Genomic DNA, 18,080 nt, shown 5'->3' on the forward strand with positions numbered 1-18,080 from the left:
GACTCAGCTCGGCCCCTCTCATGGCACAGCATCATCTCCCACCAAGGAGTCTGACACCAGAATAAGACATCAAGGTACTCCGTGGTTCACCGGGGTAGATGAATCACCTCCTGAGATCCTCCCACCCATAAAAGCTCACACCTTACCCCAAATCACCCAGTCCCATTAAATCCATCCAAGCCTTCCTCCAGCTGCTAGTCCTCAAACCACTTCTTTCCCCCCCAAAAACAGTGCCCAGCTCTCCCACATCTTACCTTGACAGAGCTGAGACACCCTTCTGCCAAGTATTCACCACTATCCTAAGCAATCATCTCCTCCCTTACATGTATTTTTTTTTTCCCCCTGATCTTTTATACCTTGCAGCTGGCTCCTGATGGCTGAATGGGTTAACCCTTTCCCTGCCACATCCAATAAAGCTCCTGGCAGTTGGTTCCTGCTCTTCAGCTCCCAGGAGAGGGAAAATTGGCTGCATACCATCAGGGCTATAATGACCATGACAGACAGCAGCTATGGCATTGGTGGGTCAGGTATAGGAAGATGCTGAAAAGAGCCAAAAGATTATTTGATTGATGAGAAAAATGCCTGTGTGAGATGCTTTAAGAGGTCATTCCACTCACATTGAAATAATAAATAGAGAGGTGATAGTGAATAAATGCCTTCATTGAATGAAAATAACAGGTACTAAAGAACTTCTTAATGTAGCATTAAAGGTTTTTCAAGAACCAGTGGTGTGAAGATGAAGTCAAACTAATTTAAATGAAAAGATAGGTTTGTGATTTTAAGTATAAGGTTAACTAACTGTGAAACAAATTACCAAGGGGCAGACATTTTCCTTTATGTCTTCAGGTCAAGAGCTGTAACCCCAGCTGGACAAGTTATTTTAGTCAAATGCAGCCCAACACTCACCTGCAAGATATTTGTCAGCCTTTAAGCCTGTGTTTCCAGTTCCTTTCAGTAGAGATGTGACATATTTATAACATAGCGACCTGCACTAAGGTCACTCAGTTGGTTTGTGCTCATACTATCCAAAAGCAGACCCTCTGGATCTGCTTTTCACATCAGCTTGCACAAACCTTAGTTCAGTACCTGTTCAACAAGCTTCTGCATCTATTTGCCTGCAATTATATTAACACTTGTCCTGCACATGACTTGTGAGCATGTTAGCCTGCTCTAGTATACCTTATACCCTCCTGCAAAAGTTACTTTGCACTTGTTGCAGGAAAATCTCTTTCCATCTTCTGATGTTGCTCTCCCAACACATGTGAGGTCTCAGTTAGGGACCATCTCAATCGACTGGATGGGACAAGCAAACACATTTTGGATGACTGGATCTTGCTGTTCTGGAGCAACTTGTGCTTTGAGATCAATAGGGTATGGATGACAAATTTTCTAGGTGCATTTTCCAGCTTTCCTCTGTGCCAGATGCCTGGCCAATAGCCATGGGATGATGGAAAGCTTCCTCAGGGAAAACTCACCACAGGGAAACTGCACCCCTCCTATACAAATGGGAGGAAGGGCAGTTGATGCAGGCTGTATTCAAAATAAGCATTGATCAATGATCTGGTTTAACCCTTACTGACATTTATTTCCCTCTCAGGAACAGTCACGTCTTTCCTCTCGACTTTCATTTTGCAGGATTAAACAAGCTAGGATTCCAGGCTTCTTTCTAAAGCCTTTCTAATCCCCTGTCTATTGTAGAAGCCCTTTAATTCTTTTTTGATTCATATGAATATTTCTTGAGCATCATTTACCAATGCATGCACGGGTGCAGATGCGACCTCACCCGTGCCTTCCCTTTGCGTTAGCACATCCTGCACTCCACGGACTGTGTCTCAGCTCATCTTCACTTGCATTTCTCCGTTTCACGATTGCATCACATTACGCATCACAACCATTCTGTTTCAGTAATTTACCCAGGTTTTTGCAGTGTTCTGCTGTTTCCATCACCTGGTAGTAAATGTCCCCATTTGGCCCCCAGTAGAGGACTTTATGCTCTGCCCTATTACATCTTGTTTATCAGAATACCAGTGGATAAGATCTACCACATTCTTCTTTCTTAGTAAATAGATTTCAAACCTATTTTATTCAATTTTCCACTTTCCTTCAAGTCTTTCATTATTTCCCCTTCAAAATGCGTTCCACAGCCCTGCAACGCGCTCAGTTCAGATTAACAAGTCTCTGATTGCTTGAATTGCTTGTTACCTCCTTTTCAAATACAGGTATTACATTTGGGTTGGATTTTGTGGATTTTTTTCTCCTCCTGCTACCTTTCCTGATTTGACAGATTCTCACAAAATCCTTACTGACAGATCTGCAGTTTCATGTGCCAGTTCTTAACAGTATTTTTGAAAAGGGGTTATGCTGGCCCCTGCCTCCATTGCTTTAATTCCCTTCTGTGTTCATCTGTGGATGTACTCACATTTCCATTCAAACATTTCTTGTTAGCTAAGGAAAATATAATCCCATATTGAATACCATCTTCACTGAAAATGAAGGAGACTATTTACCTGATCTTTATCATACATATATATAGATTATCTTTAACCCTAAAGCTGTCCAAAACCTCATCCCTGCCCCGTTTTAAGCCAATCTCACATCTTCTTTCTTTTTCCTTCTTCTTTCTTACATAGCCAATGAGGTAGTTATTACTGTTTCAGCTTCCTATTCATGGTCTAATTATCTTTTACAATGGAAATTCTCACTCATTTAATTTTCTGACCTTTAAACTGTAGCTTTCCTTTAGCACAACCCTTTCTCCCACTCCCTCTAAGCTCTCTGCTTGCTGTTAATGCTCCTTTTTAAGGCAGTTATTTAACTGTTTAGGTTTCAATCTCTATAGTTGAGATAGAGACCCCCAACATTTTTCTGCACTTTGCATATGTCATTTTGATGTAAAACCACTAGGAGGAAGCATTCAACAAGTTTCACTGTCCTGTTGCAGATCCCAGTCTTAATTTTATGAAATTCAGAGAGGTTTGAGCAGGAACCACGGGGCCTGCTGGGTCACAGATCCCCTTGAAAGTGCTTCACATAATCCCTTGAAGAAATGCATACCTATTGACCTTTTGGTCAGACTGGCTCCTCTGCTCCTGCTGCAAAGCAGTTTCACAACTCCATCCTCTGAAGGACAGAAGCCACTTCTAATTTCCAGGGTAATTTTTTTCCTGATTATTCTATTTGTCTTTTAAACGTTTTTCTCCCTCACTCATATTTTCCCACTTGTTTTATTTACTGAGAGTTATGATGCATCCTCTCAGCTGTTATTTCTAGGATGAACAAACTAAACTTGAATCCCTTTTCATAACATAGTTTATTATTCATTCTAGTATTGCTTCTCTGCACTTGATCCAGTTTTAATTCACAGTTGTTGAATTGCAAAGGTATCTGGAAAATGGGAGGAAAAAACTTCTCTTTTCTTTAAAGTGCAATAGGAGTTTCATGCCATGCAGCTCCATTGATTTGCCCAAGACCTGAGAAACACTGAACTAAATTACCAGTATGGACCCATTAATAATGATTGTCTCAGTGGTAAAGTCAGTCTAGCTTATGCTACAGGTCCTGATTTTTGCTGAAGAAAATAGCTTTTTATTGGTTAGTTCCACATAGTCCCTTTTCCCCCCCCTTTAACGCTTTTGACTGGAGTACAAATATCCAAGGCCTTTCCATTACCGTGATTTCCTGTGAAAAATGCGTGCGCTTTAGGTAATGCAATCAAGCCCACTACACAGAGTTACACTTCTGGTATTCTCATGTCCTTCACTGCTATATTTGCTGTGCTACATCACTATCAAAGGAATAGACAAAAATATCATGTTATTGAGCTGGTGTTTCTCATGGGCTGTCAAAGGGAAGAGCTCTCAGCCCTCATGGTTTTTATTGTCTCTATTAATAACCTCTTTAAAAATGCAATAATTTGGGGTAAAATATAAGTGATACATAGATTATGGAAGAGGTAACTGTTGAAAAGACCAGGCTGTTAATGCAATGCTCTCAGAATAGTGGCTAAAAGGGGGCAAGCACCTAAAACATTGTTCAGTATGACCAAAAAGGATGGCAATCCATCTGGAAACAAGACTGTATGCCACACAGCCATCACAAGAAACTAGGATTTTAGTGTGGACTTCAGTAGGATCCAAAATGAAGAGGACTCAGAGGAGAACCAGAAGGATTAAAGAACATGGCAAGGAGCTTGCCTTCCCCAAAACGGTATCACCTTTACTCAGAAGGGTTTCTGCAGAAGGTAAAATTCACCCTAGGGGGTACTTGTCATTTCTCGCACCAATAAACAGTTCACTTAGGGCACCAAATGATCTTTTGCATCCGATCTCCTACACTACTGGAGCTCTGACTCAGCTTCAGGGTGGCCTTCCCAGACAGATGGATTTGAGCAAGGCTTGCATGTAGCTGACTGTCAATAAACTATTCTTACAATCAAAAATACCTCTTCCTGGCACACAAACTGGCAAAGATGAGTTGCACTACCGTTGGGTATCAATGTGTTTAAATACACAATCTCCTGAAAGGATGCGATGTCAGCACTGTTCACTGCACACCCAAATCAATGAGAATGGTGCGTGCGGTTCATCACTGCTTCTTGATGGACTCTGCACATCATGGGAAGCAGACGTCGAACAGGCCAAAGCTGGGAAACACCATCTCACAAGTGCCATGTAGTCAACTCCTGAACTGTGGTGGGTCACAAACTGGGTAAGTGTTTTAAAAATCATTTTAGCCAACTAAACCCATTTCATTTTATTAATTATTTTTAATTGTTAGTTTTATTTTTTAGTGTGAAAGAATAGAGTGCCCCGGGTTCCAGTGACACAGAGCTGTTGACTTCTCTTGTATAAAGCAGATTCACTGGGCACCTATCTTAAAATTTGAGGGACTACTGGTTAAAACTAATTAAAGATGCTGTGATGGCTAGGAGAGGCTAAGGGAATACTACAGAGGAAATTAAAAATAAAAGCTATTATAAATATTATTTATTTGCAGTCATTGTTCAGACAGTATTAACTGAAAACAGTCTCATTATTAAGATGTAATTTACCATTCATAGTAAAAGAGAATTTCTGTCCAAAGAGCTCACAACCTGAAGAGATGAAAAAGAGGAGAGGAAGACGACACAACACAGGACACGTAACTGCCACTGTAGAGAAGGGTTGTTGAAGAGAGTAGGCAACTTGCTGCAGGTTGCAAGCGGAGGGTACAGGAGGTCCCACTCATTCGCAAATCCCGGTTTTGTTTCTGGCTGAAATCAGTGCGGAGGGGAAAGCTCACGTGAGCCTTGCCGGAACCTGCCAACCCCAACAGTGACCACACAACTACAACCTCAAGACCAAGAAAAACAAAAAGCATCTTACGCTGTCTTGCATGTAACCTCTTTGAAGTTTAAATAAGAAATTAAAATGTCAAGGGTAATTTATGACTATGTCTAGTGCATGACAAGGAATAACACAACAGTCATTAGACAGCAAAATGCATCAGCTGAAAGTATCTCCAAAGTACACATACAAAGGACAAAAGACTGAGTATTGTTTGGGCGTGTGTTTTTCTGAGAAGCCCAAGCTAGTAAGGACATGAAGAAAGATAAAGACCTTTATAAGGAAAATGTGGTGAAGATCATGAGAGACCATATGCACACATAGTTTCATGAGAAGTAGAGTTTATGATTACATCTTTAGTCTTATGTTAACCCCAGACCCAAATGCTTCAACCCAGGTTTCCTAATTGTCCACATTACTCATACTTTAGTTTCTTCTAATCTTTGCAGGAGAGAGAAAACTGGTCCTCCCATCAGAGAAGCACAGGCAGAAGGAGGAAAGGCTCCTACCACCAACGGAACACATCTACCTTAGGTCAAGGCCTCACTCCATGGCCACGGATGACGCTCACCACCACAACCAAGGGCAGCTCAGATGGGGCCCATGTGGGACTCCCCAGCCTGGGTTTCTGATGTCATCTGAAGTGATGCTGCCCATTTGCCCCCAGTGGAAATGCTTATTTGTGTCTCTCTTCTCAACCACATTGGCAGGAATGAACTTGAGCATGAAACGTAACCATTCTGTGAAGTTTGAGGAAAGTATGTAATAAACACAATTTGTTATGGAGTGACTGATAGACATACAGCACAACTGCCTTCTCCTCACTGCCACAGGAAACTAGGTTAAAAAAATAATCCTCACAGACAAAATATAAAGCAAAGTTTTACTCAGCTCAGTACAACTTCTGTAATACTAAGAGTTGTATTTATTATTTCATTAAGCTGCAGTAACACAACTACAATAACATACATACCATGACTTATTCTGTAAATCGATCATATTGGAAGAAGTCCACTACATCGTGGCATATCTGTGGGTCATGCAGTGGCTATGTTGGTGGTACATCAGTCTCCAAACATTAAAAAAAAGAAATAAAAATCAGCAGCCCTTTGCTTAACAGGTTTATAATGAGAGTATCAATTAGGAATGGACTAAGGGTAAATTTTAGGTCCTTTCCCTTCAGCATTTTATCTTAACACTAACATTCTTTTCCTGTGCTCCAGTAGATCCATTGCTGCTTGGGCTTTTCTCTCCTTCTTGCACCAGGGGCAACATCAGCAGACGTTATCTACCACTGCTGTGAATACGCCGCAGCACTCAGGTACTGTGGGACCTGCTTTGCAGTGGGGTGCCCTTGATCAAACAGAACCAAAATCTTTCACAGCTTTTTTCTCTGTATATGTAAATATTGAACAAAGCTGAACATAGCAGAGCCAAAGGCTACGATTTAACAGCTACCACAGTTAAGTGATCATACCTAACTATGGTTAACTGATCATGATCAACAGACTTTGTTTAACAGGGAGGCTGCCTGAGCTGACATGTATTTACAATATCAGCTTCTGTGAACATTTTAAAACATTCTTAACAACATTGTCACTGATGAACTATTTAATGTCTGGAGATTGTTGATTATGTGTAATTTCTTCATGCTCAACCATGAGATTGCCACTACTGGCTCTTGTGACACTGTCATATGATGGAGGAAAGGATGCTGAGGACAAAGTTTCAGACTTCTCAGGACTCCTGCCACAGTTTTCATCCCTCATAGATGCAATAAGTCCGTCCTTTTCTGGAGCAGCACCTCCAAGAGTGTCACCACTGCAAGTTCTGTGATGGTACAGGTAAGAAGCCTGCTTCATGGAGCGCAGGAGCAAATGACTCCTGTAGGCACGCTGGATGACAGTGGCAGAAGCTTCCTCTTGTCTGTGTCTGAGAGTAGTGGAGATTGGCTCATAGGAATTTTTTGATAGATTGGCAGCCATGAACTTCTCCTCCATTTGTACTTTAAGAGCATCCAGCTCCCCAGAATCTCCTAACACTCTTTTGGTAAAAGCAAACAAGATATCCAAGCAGTGGATCCTATCTCCACTGACCATAGGCAGGTCCATTGCTATGAGTTCAACTTTGTTTGGTTTTGGTACACGTAAAGGTTCAGCCAGAGCATCTGCAAAGTCTGAAAGTGCAGAGAAAGTTATAAACTGAGTTGCCTCAGGATCAAACTTTTCCCAGATTTCATAAAAGATGTCAAAGTCATCTTCCCCTAAAGGCTCTGTACTTTCCTCAGTAGCAGCATTGAAGTTCTCCAGAATAACAGCTATATACATGTTTACAACGATGAGAAACGATATAATGATGTAACTTACAAAATAAATAATACCTATGGCAGGTTTACCACATTCACCTATAGTACCATTTATGTTTGGATCACAGAACGGTGGCCCAGTGTTTAAAATAGGACTGAGAAGACCATCCCAGCCAGCTGACGTAGTGATTTGGAAGAGACAGAGCATGCTGTTAGGAAAGGTTTGGAAATTGAACATATCATCAATGCCATCTTCCATCTTCACATAGGCAAAGTTAGCCATGCCAAAAATGGCATAAATGAACATGACCAGAAAAAGCAAGAGGCCAATGTTAAATAGAGCAGGTAGGGACATCATTAACGCAAAAAGCAGAGTTCGAATTCCTTTGGCAGCCCGGATGAGTCTCAGTATTCGTCCAATCCGAGCCAAGCGAATGACCTTGAAGAGTGTAGGTGGTAAGAAATGTTCAAATGCTTTACCAATGCCAGAAAGCAGTAAGGCTAAAACGGAAAGGATAACAACTGGTTAGAATATCACATTTCTGCTTAACTAGTAAGTAGGATGAAATTATAATATCTGTACAGTTGAAAAATATCTGATGTGTGTGTGCTAAGACCCTAACAGAGCAACTTTTAATAGACGTTAGAGTTGAAAAAAAAGCTGTAGAAATCAGCAATTTTGAACTACATTCTTCAGCTATCAGAAGATAGTACCCGTTGCACTAAGGATGGCAAACACTTTTCTATGCACAGCTTCAAATATCCATATCGGTCGACACTCGTTGACTGATGGTTTTCTTTGGCACTGGTTGCATGAATACTTCAGCAGGTGCAGGTTATGTATTTACCTTCTAAATGTGACTTCAAATGCTGATGCTACAAAGCTAAACTAAGAAAATAAGATATAATAACAATGTCATGGTCATCATTTAGATAACATCCTCAAGATATGTATAAGCAAACCCAGTGATGAACATAGAAGTTGTGCATGCCACTCCACAACGGCTTTTAGTTCATTCAGGGACATAGCTGGATGGGATGTTATTAAATACATGCGTAAATACACATGGATGTTATTTTGTCCTTAGTTTGCATGAAAAAATGACAGATCTAATAGCACTAGAAGAGGTTTGGCATTTCTAAGTTTAGATGTTTTGGATATGTTTTTCTGAATTTCCACTCCAGGAACTTAATTTCTCAAGGAAGAGCCATATTCTTACTGGAATCTTACTTACCCAAAACATAAGTCATACTAAAGAAACAAAATCTTTTTCTTCCCTTAATTGCCTTCTGCTGTTTTGGCAGTACTGACCCTAGGAATAGTTAAATTGGCAGAAAGCTCAAACTGGCAGAAGAGCTCTTTACCCCATTCTTCCATTGCAATCCCTTAAAATAAAAGCTAATACATTTGTGTTGTTCTTTTCTATCCTGTTACACAGTGTGAACCCTTATTTTCAACCAGCTATTTCCAGAAACTGAATTCTGTAGTCTATCTAATTCCAGTCTTCATATACTCTATATATTTCAATTCTGTTAAAACACAGATGACAAAACCCAGCAATTTTTATCTGATCGAAGATTTCTTAGTTGGCACTAAATCTGTAACAATGGAAATTATCACATAATGTGGTACTGGCATGATGGGTTATTCATTCTGTCTTTCAGACTAGGAAAAACCAATCTAAAGAACCATTATGAAAGATTTTACATAACACAGCCACCTTTTTTTAAAAAATACTTTTATTAAAAGAAAATAGCAGAAATTTAAAAAAATCTTATTTCGTATTATTTTAATATAATCATGGTGGGGCGTTTAGTTCTTTTTCCTCAAGACTTTACAGTATTATGTTTTCCATTTCAACATCCATTCGCAGTTGATAAATTTTAACTATTTTTTTTCTTAAAAGAATAATAAATGATTTAGTAAAGAAGTTGCCAAACCAATTTTACTTACCAATAAGTGACATGATCACAACAACTAAATCAAATATGTTCCAGGCATTTGAGAAATAGTACTGCCTCAGAGCCACCAATTTTAGTACACATTCTGCAGTAAAGATGGCAATGAAGAGTATATTGATTTTGCTAAGGATGTCAGTCTTAGTTTTACTTTGCTCATAGGTTTCCACCATCATGGTGATCATGTTAAGGCAGATGAGAATCATGATTACAACATCAAAGGCCTGGCGTGTTACAATGTCAAAAAGGAACCGTTGGTATCTGTTCTAGAAGAAAAAAATACATCTGGCATCAGTTATGAAAGTAGGGAGTACTTATCCGTACATGTTTCTAACAGCTCCAATTTTTATGTTGTCATTCAACTATGGTGAAGTCAGAGAAATTTGAGAAAGGCAGAATGTCAAAATGACATTAAAAATCCCTTCCCATTATGAAGTTTAATCAGTTCCAAGGTGAATGTAAAACCCGGCAATATTTATGCAGAGAACTTAATAAATACTTAACCTGTAAAATCTTCCAGTGTAACTTTTTGGTATGGAACTGACTTGAGAGCACTGTCTGAGAATCAGTGTAAAGACGGTATAAATAATTTATACGCAATATATAAACATATGCACTTTTCAGTGAATTAAATTGCACTTTTGCAATGCATTTTCCTTTAGAAGAATTCAGACAGTCTTACCAGTGGTCTTGGAATGGGTTTTTGAGGTTTCTTGGATCCCAACTTTTTCATTGCATTGTAATATTTTTTCTGTTCTTCTGTCATAAAGATATCTTCCCCACCTAGGTATATAAGGAAATGTCACCGTTATTTGGTGAGAAAGCAGCACTATTGTAGTTACAAAGTCTAAAATGCTGGAAACTAACATTCCTTCCTTTCTCACATCTTGCTGGTACTAGCCCTCTTCATAATGCGTAACTGTGTCCAAAAAAAACAGAGTGGCACAAACCATACATTCACAGAGCAGAAGTCCTGGGGTGAAACCCAGCTAGCTCTGAAAGCATGAAAGCAAAGGACCTACTGAAAACCTGGACAGGAACAAACCTTTCCCTGGCTTCCCACATCCTGTTCTTGTTGAATATCCAAAATACTTCTCAGAGCATCCGTACCAGACCACTTTCTAAATAACGAATCTCCTGTCATGCTCAGTTCCCAAAAAGGACAAAAATTTTAAGGGCTGCAGAGAAGATGTCATTGCCTTCGATATGTGGGGAATGAGCTGGGTGTTCAGGTTACAGGGGAAAAGATAGGAGGAAGAAACTCACCCCAGGTGTTACTTCTGCTAACTTAATTACTAATGTTCTTATAAATGCCAAAAGAAGTTTTAGATTCTATGTATAGCAAGGACCTTGTTCTCTAAAGATAGCATTCCTCAAGATACAGTAGGTGCCTGGGAGCACAACCAATACACTTATCTTTTTCTTTTGTTGGTTGAAGTTGTCAATAATAACACCAACGAAGAGATTCAGGATAAAGAAAGATCCAAAGATGATGAAGATCACAAAGTAGAGATACATAAATATATTGTGCTCCATTTGCGGCTGCTCATTTTTCTGCAAGAAAGAGAAGCAACATGAAAAATAACCAATAACAACATGGGCCCAATTCAGAATAATCTTCATATAGCAGATCCTCTCACAAATTGATTCCAGGAGGAACTAAGATATACAGCCCTACTGCTAATTCTGATGAAATTGGTATAGTTTAAAACTTCTAATGGTGCATAACACAAAATATTGTATGTATATGACACTTTTGGAAGGGGAACGAAATGGTGGGAAAAAGTAACGTTCATACTGTGGCTACTAGATGCATCAGAATTCTAGGACCTCGTAGGGACATTATTGCTCAGATGCTGACTATTATCCCTTTTGAAATTAAACATGGAACTTACAAATGATACACCAAGCACAACACCTGAGAGATAAATAACCAGAAAATACAGCTCAAAAAAATCGTACTACAAAGTGTTTATGCTATGATAGCTTGTTAATTTGATTTATTTTACAATGTTTGTTTATGTAGTTTCTGGCTAAATCATTGCAGAACAGGATAATTTAATTCATACTGATATTGAATATATTTGCACTGAAAAACTTGTAGAGCAAAAGTTAGTCTTTGACTAATGGTAAATGAGGTTTACTTTTATTTTAAATTTCTTTTTTTCACAAAAGCTGATTGTTGTGGGTTTTTTTTCTTTTCAAACCTGACTTAAAATCCTACCATTTGCAGTTGATTGAGGCCCTACTAAAGTCAATAGAAACAATTACTGAATTGGACATTCTTGACATGATTTTCACAAACATTTCAGAAGCATCAGTTCAGCTTCTTCCAATAAGAATAGGAGCTGTAAATTGCTCAGTACTTGAAAAATCAAGCAAACTATTTAGAATTCTAATTCCATGCTCTTGCCATTAAAAATCTTGGCCTAGATATGTTTTTTTCTTCTTAGCAAAAAACTACTTCTATGGCTATTATGGATAAAAACAAAATGAGAACAAGAAAAATAGTTTTTCAAATTGAAACGCAAAAAACCCCATTGAAACACACAAAAGAAAGATCTCATATATGATTACCTTTAAAATTATTTGATTCTTTGAACTCATAATCAAATTAAGAGAGCCTCTTCATTTCAATTTTTTTGCCTCCAAAAACATACCACTTTGTTCTTTACAACATTGGATGATACTTCTGATAAGACAGCAAACGCAGCTGGCAATTATAAACAGTAGGAAAAATAGTACTAGTGATACTGACAATGTATTTTAAATGGTTGCTTAGCCACAATGGCTTGATTCTCAATGAAGTTTGGTTTTATGTTTTGAAGTGGACTTTAAACTGTGTTACTGTAAAACATTCAGGTTTAGTCCAAGCTTGAGTTTCATAAAAGAAGATGTGTGAAGGTAGATGCCCCCACGTGAGTGGGAACTCTGAACTCCCTTGCCAGCTGATGGACATCCAGTTATTAGTAGAGTCAATGTAATATAAAGAGGTGCTCAGCTGAACGATATAGATATCCAGGGTGAGCTGAAATGCTCCCTAGATCCCTCTGAGCATATTGACTCGGTCTCCATTAACCATACAAGGCACTTGGAGGTGAACTCACATGAAGACCTTACAGTATAGGTAACTGCACTTGGGTGAGTGGACCTGGAGTTGAATGCCGCTCCCCATTACAACAGATTAGGACACTATGAGTCATTCACAGATGAAATGCTTACATCAGCTGATAAAAATAATTACTGGAAAGATTTAGCACAAACAGCAGATATAAAAGTGCAAAAATCATAACGCTTTTGTGGAAAGCAGTAACATTAAAAAAAATATAGTTTGAATATAGTGACTGACCTCTCGTGAATCTACTGCTGCATACATGATGTCCATCCAACCTTTAAATGTTGCCTAGAATGAGAGATTGTGGAAAACGTGTTGAACTTTCAGGGTAAAAGTCTTCACATCATTTGCAATATCCAAATGACACTGACTGAGTAAGAGCCTTTGGTATGGTCACATAGCACCAAGCTCTGACTTTAGGAAAACTTGCCCCTGCTGTACATGTGGCATTCTCAGCCTTATCAGGATGTGAAAGCTTGCTAGGATGGGACAGAACATGTTGCCCTAGGATGCTGGCAGGGCAAACCTTCACTAGCATGGTCTACTAAAGGCCTTACAACCCCCATGCCTGAAAAAAATCTGTATTATGGAAGATTAGTTCAGTATTTGCCCCAGATTTCCTTTCAAGATTGACTCCAGCTCTCAGTCTCAGGAACCTGCTGGAGGCTGAAACAGCACTTGTCCACCAGATGCTTACTTTATCACCTGGAAAATCACAGCGGGATCTAATTTGTCCCTCTATTTCCATTTGTGCGCACGAACAGCACTGGTGTTTGAACAGCCAGCTACAAGAGAAGAGCAGGCTGTATGATACCACTCCTTTCCATCACCCACAGAGATGAGTTAGGAGTTGACAGGAGGTCAAGCCCATCTGACGTAGTGAAGCCAAGCAGCACTCACCACCTGAAGAAGAGCCAGGTAGCCAGAGCCAACATTATCAAAGTTGACTTTAAGGTTGACCCAGAATATTTTTCCTGTGTTATTATACATTCTACAGTCTGTTATGTTATCGATCAAGCTATTTAATTCTGAATCTTCTTCTGTCATATTGACACATCTCCCAAATTTCCCAGCAAACAGGTTCACTCCCATGATGCTAAAGATGAGCCAGAAGATGAGGCAGACGAGCAGAACATTCATGATGGAAGGGATGGCTCCCACGAGGGCATTGACCACCACCTTGGGTGAAACGGGAGAGGAAAAATACACTTAAACAAAGATGGGCTCAAGTATTTGCTCAGTGCAATAAGCAGTCACTTAGTCGTCTCAGCAAACAGAAATCTAAGGTTTTCCATGTAAATACAAGTCACAGCTGGCATGGGTACCTTGAACAAAGATTCAAAGGTCCATAGTATCTCTTAGGCTTTCAAAGGAATAGTTTTTGGGCTGCTGTGAGCCACTACTGCATAAGTGTACTAAAACGTGAGTCCGTCCTCTTTTGATTACTTTCCCTTGGTTTTGGAGTAGGGGGTGTTTTGTTTGTTGTTTGTTTTAAACTTTTATAACATAAAATTTCTGAAGCATTCATCCATGAGCACTAGTGCAGAGGACTGTATTATTAAGACTGTAGAAAGTAGTTTTTAAAAGGACCAGTAATAACTCTCCACTAATATTTTGCTAGATCTATTATTTTTAGTAGATTATGATTTTGTTTGGCATCTATAACCATGAGATTACTGTAATCTCGGTACTTTTTCTGTACTAGGTGCTGTACAATCACAGAAAATGTCCATGTAGGTTTTAAGTGCATGCTGAGACATAACAGATTGCTTCATAAAATGGGGCAATGTAAGGAAGCGATGAGGATATATCTTTGAGTTTCACAGTGAAGGCAATGAACTCAGCAGTCAGGTAGCAAAGAAGAACTTGATGGACCAGAAGAAAAATGAAAAAGCTTTGTGAAGGTTTTTGGAGACCATGCCACACACATTCTGCAGAGCAAGAGAGAAAGTATGATGGTACCCATTTCAAAATTGACTCCAGACATGGAAATTTTGATACATTCTGTTAATTAATTTAATGCATTTTCTCTCTGCCTTCACAGTGACAAGACTGCAATCAGAGAGCTTTCAGTCTCACTTCCAGAAGATATCCAAAAGCAATCTATATCTCAGCTGCATTGAGGCTGCATTCCCATGTAAACATGTGACAGTGATGCCATTTGTATTTCTACCATCCGTTTTCACATGCCAGAGTATATTCCATAGACCAGACTTTTGCCCAAATAGCACTGTGGTTATCACGCTGTTTCACATTGAAGCGTACGGATGTGTTTTGCATATGGCTGAGGGAATCTTTCTCTGCATTTGTGCAATGGTAGATTTGTAATTAAATGTAATTGATGTCCAGCAGCTTCACATTTTTCCAGGTGCTCTTTTGAAGGAAAAAGGTAGCGAATATTCTACAAACACTCCTGCTTTTTGAAAGGATAAGTCTATTTGGAACAATACTTTGAGCAAAGTACCTCTTAATAGTTTAAAGTTTTTGTAAATCAATCCAGTAAAAACTTGCAAAACAGAGGTGATTCTTTCCCATGAATTAGCTTGCCATCACACTTCAAAAATGACAATTGTGCTCACAGTTCTTATTCTCTATTTTATTTTCAGCTATCTCATTAAAGACAGGAACACAAGAATGACTGAGCAGCAATGGAACAAAGTTCTGCCTAGTCTAGTTTTAGTTTCAATGGCACTTGAGATCGATCACTCAAGGAAAGTCTATAAGGAGCAGCCAGGTACGAGAAGCACAGCAAAGGCACCTTTTAAAAATTCATTTTATAGGTCCTAAGCTGAACTTGGGGTAGAAATGTGGACTTCGTAAAGACACAGTCGTGAGTTACGAACCTGTTACATGCTCATTAGTACTGACAGGCTTTAATTTGTATTCAGTCTTACCCTCATCCCTTCAAATCGTGACAATGCTCTTAAGGGTCTCAGAGCTCGGAGAGTCCTAAGAGATTTCACGGCGTCAAATGAACTGCCGAAGAGGTTTATTAAAGACACCTGAATGGGAAGACAAAAGAAAGTATTAGCAATGTCCTGGTATCTGTTTCCTTTACTCCTGTTTTTAAAAAAATAAATCAAATCTTCCCATATTTTCAGTGCCCAGAGTGCCATATCCTGAAACCATCATTAAAGGAGGTAAGAGTACTGTCATAGCTTCGCATTCAGAAAACAGTCGGTGATTCTGCTACTGCCTCCTGCATCAGGACCCGCGTAGAAATGCCAAAGGCAGAACTTACGCCTACAATAATGAAGTCCAGCCAGCACCAGGCATTGGTGAAATACTTCTTGAAGCCGTAAGCCACCCATTTCAGGAGCATCTCCAGAACAAAGATGAAAGTGAACATTTTGTCAAGAAATGCCAACATAATTTTAATGTTTCTTCTCTCATTTATATGGATGTCTTCAAATACCTGAAATCATAATATATAAATCAATAGCAAAAGTCAGACATGAGCTTTATAAAATGAAACTCTAGCATCCTTAAGACCCCTTCATCATTCGGTATGTGTTTTACACAGATCTGAACCCCGTCTTTTACTCAAATCTGCGTCAGCTGATAAACTTGTAATGCTCCCTGTCCCTTCTCTTTCTTTTTGTCTATGTATTACACCCCTGTGGACACACATCATGCACACTGGGATCCTAGGAAGAAAGTATAAACTTCTTGAAATGAATTTCTAAAAATATACTTTCAAGAGAACCAATTTTTTTAGTATTAAGAGTAGCTTATTTGTTTTAATGACATAAAAAAAAATAATTTCCCAACTGTGAAACAACTTCCAGAGAAAGCCATAAAAAATCCAGTATAGAGCCAGAATAGGAACAGCTTCTGAGAGTTATATATATTTTAGCATTGCTCACTCTTTCTCATAATTTGTAATAATATGAATAATAAATTCACAGTAATTGCAATAGTGAATAAATGACTGCTATGTGAAGCCTCTTCTTTTTTCTCCTGATGAGTTCAAAGATACTCACTGTGTTTTCTGCTAAAAACAACTTCTCTTGTTGCAAATTAAAGCTAAAAATGCTTCTAAATAAATACATGAAATTGTGCCACACTAACCAGGGCTCCACTGCTCAGAAGGATCATGAATATGATAAAGGATTCAAACCAGGAGTGTTCGACAATCTGGTAGCAGGTTTTTCTCAGATTCCACCATGTTTCTCCTCCAAACTTCATGGCACTACCCACATAACAATGAAAGTATCGCACACAACCTGAAAGTGAGACACGGCAATGAATGTATGGAATGAATGTACATGTATGTGAAGGGTTGCTCAAGAAACTTCTTGCAGCAGGGGAAAGTCCGTGGTCACATTAACTGCATCATTGTTGGGGTTTTTTTTTCATGTTTTGCCATGAGAAAAAAAAAAAAAGGAAACATCTAATTTTGTTTGCCTTGTAACTCCTATTTATATACATATAAAGTAGGTGGAGCCCCTTTGGACAACTTTCCATTGTTTCAAGATATTTCTGACACACTGGACACATCTCAGTAACCTGCTGTTTGGGCACACAAAACTTCAGGGCCATGGGAAGAGTCTTGGTGTTACAAAAGCCTTTCTCAGTTTCTGCACACTGTTTGGAAAGCAGAGACGAGATACCCCAGAACAAAAAGGCTCAGAGACAGAGGAGGTAGACAGTTGTCTTCAATATTGCAGCATTATACCCTGCCTTGCGAGGTCTATTGATTTATTTGTTTGATTCTGAATGTATGGAGTGATTTTATATCATATAACTTGCAAGGATGTGTCATATTCTCAGCTCCATGGAAGGAGACATCTCCTTTCAAGCTCACTACACTGCTTCTTATAACAGACAGTGAAGCCACGACCACCTAATGTTTCCTGCCCACCCCATTACAAAACCCTGGATTTGATTACTTACTAATTTTGCCAAGAATTAACTCATTTTGGCTAACATTTTCCTTGCTGTGTGCTCTAAGCTAATTCATGTTTTCATTATCATGAAAAATATCAGTCAGAAGGCTACTGTCATTTATGAGTATGAAAAAAATACTGTGTATGTGTGTCATACATATATATGAGATATCTTATATCATCACACATATATCATATATATAACTCATATATATAATAGGATGTAATATATGCAAAAAATTCTGATCATCTTACTTTCAGTAATCCCAGTTTCCCCAGTAATGTGGTTCTGGGATTTGAGACGAGGCAGGGAATGGTACTTGCATAAGATAGGGACTTCTTTTGTGCAGAAACCTGTGTTAGATACCGATTTGCTGCACCTTCAGTTGAGTTGTCTAATGGTTTGCAGGCATACTCCAGCCTGGGACTGCAGAGCACAAAACAAGACATTTCACATTTCTTCTCTGGAGCAGGGAAAGGGAAAAAAA

General features: G+C 39.0%; 1 protein-coding gene across 1 annotated transcript in view; it reads right to left on the minus strand.

Annotated features, from left to right (window-relative positions):
* Positions 1-6,931: 6,931 nt before the first annotated feature.
* LOC103915645 (sodium channel protein type 5 subunit alpha-like) overlaps positions 6,932-18,080 on the minus strand; it is a 35,801-nt gene continuing 24,652 nt past the window's right edge. The window contains exons 18-26 of the mRNA XM_009322514.1: positions 16,775-16,929; positions 15,945-16,118; positions 15,598-15,705; positions 13,604-13,882; positions 12,938-12,991; positions 11,001-11,142; positions 10,271-10,371; positions 9,584-9,854; positions 6,932-8,130 (exon numbers count right to left, since the gene is read on the minus strand). Of these exons, the coding sequence (XP_009320789.1) occupies positions 6,932-8,130; positions 9,584-9,854; positions 10,271-10,371; positions 11,001-11,142; positions 12,938-12,991; positions 13,604-13,882; positions 15,598-15,705; positions 15,945-16,118; positions 16,775-16,929 (2,483 nt within the window). The remainder of the gene's footprint in view (positions 8,131-9,583; positions 9,855-10,270; positions 10,372-11,000; positions 11,143-12,937; positions 12,992-13,603; positions 13,883-15,597; positions 15,706-15,944; positions 16,119-16,774; positions 16,930-18,080) is intronic.

The sequence above is a fragment of the Pygoscelis adeliae genome, unplaced genomic scaffold, assembly GCF_000699105.1.
Source record: "Pygoscelis adeliae isolate BGI_AS28 unplaced genomic scaffold, ASM69910v1 Scaffold123, whole genome shotgun sequence".
Classification (NCBI taxonomy): Eukaryota; Metazoa; Chordata; class Aves; order Sphenisciformes; family Spheniscidae; genus Pygoscelis; species Pygoscelis adeliae.